The following is an 11,281-nucleotide window of genomic DNA, read 5'->3' on the forward strand; positions in this document are numbered from 1 at the left end:
GCACCCACAGTGATAAGTGACTGATCGATGGAAGCACCTGACGGCAATATGCGCTGGGCCATCGCTTCCTTTCTGGCCGTAATCGGGCATGCCGTTGCTGTTGCTGCGCCTCTTGAATCTGAACACAGAATCTTTCTCGGGAACTAGGTGAGGACAGTGTTCGACTGGCGCTTCAGCGAGATGCCTGTGGTGTGGTAGCTCGTTGTCGACGCAGATTTGTGCAGCAGACACAGAAGCAAGTTCTAGCAAGCGAACTGAACGTATGTATGGGTGCACATCAAACTTTATAGCTTCCCTCCGATGTGCAACATACAAGAAAGAAGTGGTAAAAATAGAGAGGACGAGAGCTGTCTACTGAAAAAAGAAAGAAAACATGGCTCTCCAAATACCTTTCGCACTTTCCCAAAGCCCTTTTTTCTTGTCACACATCCTTGAAAACATTTACTCATTCTGCCACATAGTCTTACTCCTCCCACCTTCGCAACGTATGGATTTCGCATGGCATTCGTGCTTGCTTGGGGTCCCTGCTGCGTGCATGCGGTACTATGGCATTGCTGGCAACGCACACACTAGATGCTCCAAGGCTTGCTCAGAAATGCAGGAACCTCAGTGTATGTGCCTAAACTGATATCGTCATGTGCTCGTGCTGTACGGCCTCCGGGGTTTGCAGTCGCTTTGATGAACGAGCTGCGTACGAGGTCGCCTTTCCTCTCGCCGCTCCAATGCCCCTCGTTCGTCCGTTGTCAACAAAGTTCCAAAAAAATGCACGAGCACCCCGCTGACGACACCACTTGCCTGCAAGCCCCGAAGAAAAAAGAAAACACTTCTTTCGAAGCGCCGCCGACGCCCTCGTATCTTTGGAACTCTGAGTGAGCACTGTGCCTACGTTTCGGAATCCATAGGTCCAAGGGAGACACATGAAACCGGCTTTTTTTCTTGTTCGGCAGGTATGAAAGGGTGCGTCAGGCGGCGGCGGTGCTCATCAGCAAAAGAACACAGGAGTGCGAGGAGAGCTTCTTTGACGCGTGGATGTGTCGAGGTGGACTGTGAGATGAGAGACAGGGAAAGGGGGATGCTTGGAGTGCCGGGCTGTGTGAGGCTGTAGGCAGACATCTTTTTCTTTTTTCTTCCGCTCTGCGCAGGGAAGAGCGAAGACCCTACGTGTAGGTTGCCTTGAGCATGGTTCACAGGTTGCTTGGATCTGCCAGCATTCATTTCTGGTAATTGGTTTGAGCTGCAAGGACTACAGTTTCAAGAAAATTGATTTGGCGGTCAGCGTCTTTGCGAAATTGGGGACGTCTTTCCTGCCTTTCTTACAGGTTCTCGGTTCCGCTGATGCAGCTGGCGTTGCAGCCAGTACAAGCAGTTTTCTTGAAGATGCCTTGGGTTCGCTTTTCCGGTGGCCGGTCTTTGGGAGAAGGCAGAGAATGCGCTATTGTGTTCGTAATGCTGAAAACATTTTCACAAACCGCCCTTCCCCAACGTCGACTGCAGGCCACACGCTCGGGTCACGTGACTCAGCCATCCGCAGGAACGGGCAATGGTTTCGCTGGCACCATGGATAGCGGAGAGTGATGTATTTCTGCCGTGATGTTGATTGGGGGAAGCCTGTTGCTGGATTTCTAAGCTTACATCGTTGTGTTTTTGGAAGTGAACTGCTTTCTGAATAAGATTTTGGGTAGCAGTTTTTGGCGAGTTTCCTGAACATATCGTGTTTTACTTGTTTCTTTTTTCTTCAAGTTGTGTGCTGTAGTGCATTCCAGCTCTTCACATTAATATCTTTACTATTGATTATGAATGGGTGAATATTCAGGCGTTTGGAATATTCGAACAAATATTGAAGTATTCGAATTCGCTTCGATACGAATTTAGATTATTCGAAATTTCGAAGTATTCGAAATGAACGAATATATGTATACATTTGACCGCACATAACCCCCTGTAAAGGTGGTTTCACTGCAGCGTCTGGTTGCTCTGCTGTGAAACAAAACATCCAGGGGAAATCTGCACTGCCACGAAGCCACACTTCAAGGTTAAATGTACATATTTTTTAAAGTTTAAAAGCGTGTTATACAGGCTTATATGCGCTAAGTATAGTAATTTTTAAATTGTAACGTCCACTTATAACCCTACTGCTATTCAAATCTTGATACTATTCAAGGCAGCTTCCACTTCATTTCAAACCAAAAAAGTGACATTCACTAATACCTAGTTCTAATCCTTAAAAATATTGTGCAAGGGTCATGACAAAAATGCTCATTTTTCTTAATAATATACGGTAAATACTATTCGAACTATTCAATTCGAAATTATTCGATCAAACCACTATTCGCTTCGGATTCGCTTCAAACCTCAAATTCAAAATTCGCCCACCCCTACTATTGATGTATTGCGAATTTTCGGGAGGTCTGAAGTGAACTGAAAATATCGACTTGTGTAGGTGTGTTCGCAAAGTTTTATTTTCAGGTTACGAGAACAGCCAAGAACGACAGGGAGCTCTTCCGTTTCAAAGGTGAACTGAATACTCGTTTGATAAAATTTAGATGATACAATAATTGTGAATTATGACCTCTTGACGCTCAAATGACAGCCGTTGAGACGTATCTGAGAAAGATTTTTGGCTGCCGCTGGAATGAATTAAGAGCTTGTTCCTCGATGTGCTTCATTGTTATATTTGCCGTGGAGACAGACATGGGCACAGGGTTCCAAATAGTGGAACACTTATGAGAAAGTTTGCAAATTTAGCAAACTTAATGCATTGTGATAAGGCAAGAAAAAGAAGATTCGCACCACGTGTATCTGGAAGGGCGCAAGTGCTTCAAATGCTTTTCTCTCTTTTTTTTTTTTCGTTATGGAGGATCGATAGTTACCTTGATTCAGCCCTGCCAACTTGAATTATGTTATACCCCGTTTGCACATCAAAAGTGGCGCTAATTGGTAAGACCTTAAGTTTAAGGGGCATTTTAGCGATGACACGTGGTTATATACTTTAGAGCTTGTCGTCGAATGAGTGCCTTCATTTTCATTTTGTGTTTTGTTGAGCCCATCTATGATGAAAAATGAATGTTCGTCGGCAAGGAGAGTGTACATTGACTATTGAAAGGAAAACAAGCAGGCTCCATGATGGACACAATTCATGTTCACTATAATATCAAGGATTTAAGGAAAAAATTAAGAGAATGCCACCGGCATCGAAACAGGAAATGTTCCTCATGCTTAAACAAGTTTCATTTCATAGCGAGTAAGGCCATTGAATGTACATGAAAATGCTTGGGTCAGGTCGACCTAGGGAGGGGGGGGGGGAGGTTACAACCCCCCCCCCCCCCCGTTGGTGCGCCACTGGCTGCCTTGGTTTTTTTCAGCTCGTTTCCAAAGCGGCAGCTGTATATTGCCCACGACTCACGTGCATGCAAGGCTATATATTACGTGCCGAAACCACGACATTAATATGAGGCACACCGTGGTGGGGGACTTCGAATTAATTTCGACCACCTGGGGGCTCTATAGTGTGCACGTAAATCTAAGTACGCCAGTGTTCCTGCATTTCATTCCCATCTAAATGCAGCTGCCGTATGCGGGAGTCGAACCCATGACCTCAATCTTAGCAGCGCAACACTTCAGCCTGTTAAGCAATCACGCCCTGTCGCATGCAAGGCCAATATAAACACACAGTGCAAACATGCAGCTCAATTATGTTTACAGTGAGCCACGACGGGAAATGTACCGCAATCAGCTGAATAAAACACTGGTAGTACTCCCGGTATGGTATTTAAACTGTGGTGTATTATGTTAACATGCTCCGCTGCTGTCACATTACAAATGGTTGACTCGGAAAGCCAGCGTGCAATCTCGAAATGTACAACGGCTGTCTATTTATTGTAGCTTCGGTTCACAAACGCACTTCCCGTTCAAATGAGCACGGCCATCGCGTTTCTCCACGTTAATAGGTCGTAATACTGTGTACGACAAAAATTGCTTCAAGGTGACAAGACCGCGAAAGCATCGCTTAGTGCGAGAACTGACATAATCCACTCTTGACGCCTCTGCTCCTCGCACTACTTGCATTGGAAACACTAGAACTTGACGGGCAGTTTTCGGCTCTTCATCGTTTTTAAACTTTTGTGACAGTTCACAGTGCAGCAGGACTGCGTGCCTGCTTTCCAGTACAATGAAGGAGCGGCACCCATAGCGTGAAAAATGCGAGATAAAGCCCCGGAGAGCACATTCTCCACGTGCGCAATGGAAAAACTAAGCAAGCGCGACCCGTCCAAGCTATCAGAGCTTTCCCCTCTCTCCGCTGGTGCGGCAGACGGCGCTGCGCAAACTTGAGCGTGGGAGGCCTATAACCACTGGGCCATACTCCCACACGTGCACAACATGAATTTATGGGAAGCATATGAATGCGAGAGGGGCGTGGCGATGTGCCCCCCCCCCCCTCTCTCTCAGCGAATCATGCAGGGGTCATTCTCACCCCGACGATGTCATGTTCGCTGAGGGGCCATCGTGCACCCAAGATGCCGAGCGCTAGCGACGAGATGATGGCGACAATGCTGCCAGTCGTTTCGCTGGTGCTAACACGAGGTTACAATTAGAGACACCGAGAACAGTGCGAAAGAACGCACCCAAGATGCCGAGCGCTAGTGACGAGACAATGGCGACAATGCTGCCAGTCGTTTCGCTGGTGCCAACACAAGCTTACGAGGAGAGACGCCAAGAACAGCGAGAAAGAACGCACCCAAGATGCCGAGCGCTAGCGACGAGATGATGGCGACAATGCTGCCAGTCGTTTCGCTGGTGCTAACACGAGGTTACAATTAGAGACACCGAGAACAGTGAGAAAGAACGCACCCAAGATGCCGAGCGCTAGTGACGAGACAATGGCGACAATGCTGCCAGTCGTTTCGCTGGTGCCAACACAAGCTTACGAGGAGAGACGCCAAGAACAGCGAGAAAGAACGCACCCAAGATGCCGAGCGCTAGCGACGAGATGATGGCGACAATGCTGCCAGTCGTTTCGCTGGTGCTAACACGAGGTTACAATTAGAGACACCGAGAACAGTGAGAAAGAACGCACCCAAGATGCCGAGCGCTAGTGACGAGACAATGGCGACAATGCTGCCAGTCGTTTCGCTGGTGCCAACACAAGCTTACGAGGAGAGACGCCAAGAACAGCGAGAAAGAACGCACCCAAGATGCCGAGCGCTAGCGACAAGACGACGGCGACAATGCTGCCAGTCGTTTCGCTGGTGCTAACACGAGGTTACAATTAGAGACACCGAGAACAGTGAGAAAGAACGCACCCAAGATGCCGAGCGCTAGTGACGAGACAATGGCGACAATGCTGCCAGTCGTTTCGCTGGTGCCAACACAAGCTTACGAGGAGAGACGCCGAGAACAGCGAGAAAGAACGCACCCAAGATGCCGAGCGCTAGCGACAAGACGACAGCGACAATGCTGCCAGTCGTTTCGCTGGTGCTAACACGAGGTTACAATTAGAGACACCGAGAACAGTGCGAAAGAACGCACCCAAGATGCCGAGCGCTAGTGACGAGACAATGGCGACAATGCTGCCAGTCGTTTCGCTGGTGCCAACACAAGCTTACGAGGAGAGACGCCAAGAACAGCGAGAAAGAACGCACCCAAGATGCCGAGCGCTAGCGACAAGACGACGGCGACAATGCTGCCAGTCGTTTCGCTGGTGCTAACACGAGGTTACAATTAGAGACACCGAGAACAGTGAGAAAGAACGCACCCAAGATGCCGAGCGCTAGTGACGAGACAATGGCGACAATGCTGCCAGTCGTTTCGCTGGTGCCAACACAAGCTTACGAGGAGAGACGCCGAGAACAGCGAGAAAGAACGCACCCAAGATGCCGAGCGCTAGCGACAAGACGACAGCGACAATGCTGCCAGTCGTTTCGCTGGTGCTAACACGAGGTTACAATTAGAGACACCGAGAACAGTGCGAAAGAACGCACCCAAGATGCCGAGCGCTAGTGACGAGACAATGGCGACAATTCTGCCAGTCGTTTCGCTGGTGCCAACACAAGCTTACGAGGAGAGACGCCAAGAACAGCGAGAAAGAATGCACCCAAGATGCCGAGCGCTAGCGACGAGATGATGGCGACAATGCTGCCAGTCGTTTCGCTGGTGCTAACACGAGGTTACGATTAGAGACACCGAGAACAGTGAGAAAGAACGCACCCAAGATGCCGAGCGCTAGTGACGAGACAATGGCGACAATGCTGCCAGTCGTTTCGCTGGTGCCAACACAAGCTTACGAGGAGAGACGCCGAGAACAGCGAGAAAGAACGCACCCAAGATGCCGAGCGCTAGCGACAAGACGACGGCGACAATGCTGCCAGTCGTTTCGCTGGTGCTAACACGAGGTTACAATTAGAGACACCGAGAACAGCGAGAAAGAACGCACCCAAGATGCCGAGCGCTAGTGACGAGACAATGGCGACAATGCTGCCAGTCGTTTCGCTGGTGCCAACACAAGCTTACGAGGAGAGACGCCGAGAACAGCGAGAAAGAACGCACCCAAGATGCCGAGCGCTAGCGACAAGACGACGGCGACAATGCTGCCAGTCGTTTCGCTGGTGCTAACACGAGGTTACAATTAGAGACACCGAGAACAGCGAGAAAGAACGCACCCAAGATGCCGAGCGCTAGCGACGAGATGACGGCGCCAATGTTACCAGGGTGATTCCACGTAAGATCGAACAAACGATGGCTGGTCGACCTCTCAAATTTATTTCAAAATTTTATATATTATTGCCTGATGAGTGGAAAGAAGAGATCCGCAATTTGTTTTGCCGCCAAAAATTTTTTCGAAGCACAGGAAATCAATAATGACGAAGAGGTGGAGTGGAGCGCTCATCCGCTCTGCTGTTTTGGCCAACTTTCGTTATGAATTGCACAAAATATATTAAAGTTAGGTAGCTGAAATTTCTTTAACTAAATATATGCATGTTTTTGCTTCTGCTCAGGTATTTTTAGTTTTAATGTGTAGTGTAGAAGTTTTATAAAAAAAACTCAAAATTGGCCCAGGGAACGTTATTTTCTTTACTTTGAACGTCCTTATCTCAAAAAAGCCTTGTACCAAAGCGACAAAAATTCCGCATTACGTTCTTCGCATGCTTATCTACCAAACTGCCGAATCTTATAATTATATAACGTTTCAGTAAAGAGATATGATCGGGCTAACTTCAAGAAAACACCGAACAATGCAAACTTCTGACGACAACTAAAAAAAAACCCCATTTTTTATATTTCTTAAACTTTGTCCACTTATTCTCCTCCACATCAGCTTTCACAATCATTGAAAACATGTTGCATAATGTTGTTGCACTAATAGTTACGGCCCCTCCAATAAGACCCTTAGGCAAGGAGTGGCAATTCGGACTTCTTGCCCAGCAAGTGTATAAAATGCAGGCAGGATTGAATTTCTTTTTATTAAAAGGCCAGCAGTACCAAAAAAAGTGTCGACACCACTGAAGACGTTAATTTTGAAATTATTTGGTCACTGCAGCGGCCACGAGCGCGGGGCTACCAAGCAGGCGCGCACGCAGCCGAGATGCTCGTTGTAAGAGACGGTGCAGTGAGCGCTCGTTTTCGCGTCCTCAGACCGACTGAGTTCGAAACAGCAACACCTCTGCATCACAACGGATGAACCAGGATTCGAGGAATTTCCTTTTCCCACGTCCATGACAAGTAGACTGGTTGACCTCCCGTCATTCACGACAAAGATGTGTCAGTGTATTTGTGGATGATTTGAGCTAAAGCACCACCTAGCAGAGGGTGCACGGAACAGGCTATCAAGGTCCATGTAGAGGACGACTTTCACATGTGCGCTTCTGGTGGTTGGATTCGTTGCCAGCAAAGAAAAAATGCAGTGCAAAGCAGTTTCTCTGCATCTCGCAATGAATGGTGGCGAGGCGGAAAGATGCGATCTTTTCACAAGTGAGTGAACGATGAAGAGCAACATGGACAGCCAAGCACTGCGTCAGGAAAGTTACTCCAACGATGGTTGTTTGTTCTCGATACTTCACGAGCTAGTAATACGTCTCTGCTAAAAATTTGTTGCACTATTCGAAAGACATCCACAAATGTTAAGGATAACACAAGAATGAATTGGAATTGATATGGTTTATGGGGTTGAACATCTCTAAGTGACTCAGGCTATGAGATGCCGTAGTGGAGGGTACCAGATAATTTCAGTGCTGTGGGATTAAGGTGCACGACATCGCAGAGTACGCAAGCCTCTAGCACTTCGCCTCAGTTGGGATGAAACCCGCTTCTTTCAGGTCAGCAGTCAAGCACCATAACCAGTGTACCACCACCGCAGACAAAATCGGTATCCCCGTTGGATTGATGTCAGCATGCTTCCTGTGCGTTGTCAATAATGTCTCGTACACGCACTGGAGACAGCATCAAGACAAGAGATGCTTGCTCCATTAGAACGAGTAGTAGGTTTGTGCCTTGTGTGCTTGATTTCTTCGACTTGTGGGCACGTGGAACAACCTGGCCGGCGTATTACTGTACGGTTCAAGAAGCCACGAAAGGGGCAATTTACACCAACCTTCAACGATACACAGCTGTTACAATGGCTACACACCAAAATTCCACTCAGGTACGCAGACATTCACAAACAGATAGATCGATAAGGCTCTCCCTATTACAAAAAATGGTAAACAAGCTTTCTGCCATCATTTGCTAACACTTAGTAGCGATGGTTTCTCTCCACCCCCTTTTTGTAGCCACACTGAATTTTCACCATGAAACCGTGCTAATTTGCTCAGTTCACCGCCACCATTCTATTTCTATTTGAACATATCCAAGGTTGCAACCAAGTAATCGACTGACTAGGTTGCAGTGGCATGTCCTCGCACTGCTCTAGGCAAACAGCATTTGGAAAAAGATGCCCACTTGCAACTCCCGAATGTGTTAGCCCACCTACATAGAAAACACCACTGAACACTGGCAAAGTCAACAGTTTGCCTTACTGATTGACGCAGTCCGTGACAGCACAGCAGCACTTACCTAGCAGCGGATGTGAACGGCTGATGCAAGGCCAGCAGTGCAGAAGCACAAGTTCAGTAAAAACACTTCACAGCTGCACTGGGATTTCGTGTGCATCCAAATTCACACCAGGCATATGCACAAGCAGTGCAACAACTTTTACTTCATCTATCCCTACCACCAAAGCAGCAAGGACTCCCTCACCTTTCGCAAAACACAGCATTTTTGACATCGCAATTTAGAAAACGCAGCATTTCCCACAGCGACTAACTGCACACGGACCTTCTTGTAGCTACTATCTTCACCAGTGTTACCTAGCTTGACAGCGCCCACTGGCTTTCGTTTTACTTGCAAACACTGAAGATGCCACTTGCGTAAGTGGTGAATATTGATAGCGTGCACGTGATGTCATGGACTCGCAACATGGCGGCTTAAATGACGTCAAGGCAGTATAATCGCGCGACGATTAACCTGCTTCAGTGTGATAACGAGATCACTGGAACATTATTGGGTCCCTGTGCGTAACGAAGGAACCAGCATGTGATGTCCTGATAACACTAACGTGACATCACAAAGTTTGCGTCCCACCATGTTGGTGCTCCAACGTGGCTGTTTCAGTGCAAGCCATCTTATTGTTATAGACCTTTTTTTCCAATCATGAAGTGACCCAGATTTGGAACATTTTTCAAAAGAAGCAGTATGCAACCTTTGCACATTGGAAGGAACATTGGTCATGGAACAAACAGACACTGTCCTTGAAGTGAGAGCCAGACGCATGGATAACTGACTGGTTGTTCCATAGCCCATCAACGGTCCACACTGCAACATCGCTCCCATAGCCATGTTGGATGAATGTACACACCTCTGTCGTGGTCTTTGTCCCGATCTTTGAGCCTCTGGTTGTATGATGATGACTTGTGGTAGTGCCGGCTGTCGGGGCTGCCCATCCGGCTGTGGCTACCATTTGACGGTGATTCGCGCACTTTGTCGTTGTATCGACTACCAAGGTTGGACTTTGAGCTGTACTTGCTCGAGTTCTGCACAGCATAGGTTCAACAGTCATTAGAAGAATGACGCTACCAAATATCGTGGCCATCAGGCGCACCAGCGCGGTTTTAAAAGGCAAGCACTTCTCACAACCTGGGCAGCAAAACCAAACACAGCAAAACAAAATTAGGCTTCCATAATCCTGGAACACAAATGCTCAGTCGTATAAATCGGCGGCTACAACGAAGTAGCGCAGGGGTATCGCATTTAGACCACAAAGGAAAACAGCGCCTGCGGAGGCTGATACGGATCGCCCTGCTTTCTGTTCACAAGAAAGAAATACTGGAGTGATACGATACGCGCATAAACGTCACTAAAAAAATTTACATAACCAACGAAAAGCTGCAGATACAAACCTCGTACGGATGGGCCTGAGTTCTGTCAAAATACCTGAAAAGGCGTAAGACAACAGCGTTACAACACAAGTTGCTGCGATGTTTCGCACTGTGTGCGAGGCAAATTTTAAAACGTTGAAGCACAAGTGGCGCAATATGAGCAAATATTTTGACAACAAATGAACATGGCGCCAGCACAGAAGACTTCACTTTACGAAAGGCAAAGTGAATTCATTCCTACCCATCGCTGAGCCTTGGAAGTTTCCTTGCATGCATTACCATTAATACTAGGCCAATGGAGAACTGTATGGTCAGAAAATTCACGTATATTATAGCCTATAATAAAGTCTATCGGGACCATAAGAGCACTAGAACGTCAGGCACATAATTGGACGCCATGACACATCCGGGGCTGATGCTTTTGACTACGCGGAAGAACGTCACCGGACAAAGTATTTCTCTTTTTATATATTATAACTACGATAACTACAATAATTTAAAATTATATGCATGCATAATACCAACGTTTTGCCTGCATAGCCGCCTACTTGTGAAAGTTGCATCGCAGCAATGGTTCTTGGAGTATATTTACAAATCTCAAAGGCTATGCCTTCGAGCAGCGCACTTTGCTAAATCATTTGCGAAAGCCGAAAATACGTCACGGCCGCGTTTAAATAGCAACCTTAATTTATTGGCGTTCTCTTTTCGTTTTTTTTTCTTTACAGCACATTTCTTTTCCATATAGTTCTGTCATCTAAGGGGACGCTGGCGTAGGCAACAAAAGGAAAACCATAGAATATGGCGCTGCGATCGGTCGACCCCCATGGACCCATGGTAGAGTGACCTAGAATAGGGGGAGTGTCCAAAGCGCCGCG

The 11,281-nt window shown here is 47.3% G+C and overlaps 1 protein-coding gene across 1 annotated transcript in view; it reads right to left on the reverse strand.

Annotated features, from left to right (window-relative positions):
- The window catches only part of LOC119379474 (WW domain-containing adapter protein with coiled-coil homolog), a 467,389-nt gene extending 456,539 nt beyond the window's left edge, over positions 1-10,850 (reverse strand). The window contains exons 1-3 of the mRNA XM_037648773.2: positions 10,648-10,850; positions 10,428-10,461; positions 9,887-10,061 (exon numbers count right to left, since the gene is read on the reverse strand). Coding sequence (XP_037504701.1) covers positions 9,887-10,061; positions 10,428-10,461; positions 10,648-10,688 — 250 coding nt within the window. The 5' untranslated portion in view covers positions 10,689-10,850. The remainder of the gene's footprint in view (positions 1-9,886; positions 10,062-10,427; positions 10,462-10,647) is intronic.
- Between the last annotated feature and the right edge of the window lie 431 nt (positions 10,851-11,281).

The sequence above is a fragment of the Rhipicephalus sanguineus genome, chromosome 1 (assembly GCF_013339695.2).
Source record: "Rhipicephalus sanguineus isolate Rsan-2018 chromosome 1, BIME_Rsan_1.4, whole genome shotgun sequence".
Classification (NCBI taxonomy): domain Eukaryota; kingdom Metazoa; phylum Arthropoda; class Arachnida; order Ixodida; family Ixodidae; genus Rhipicephalus; species Rhipicephalus sanguineus.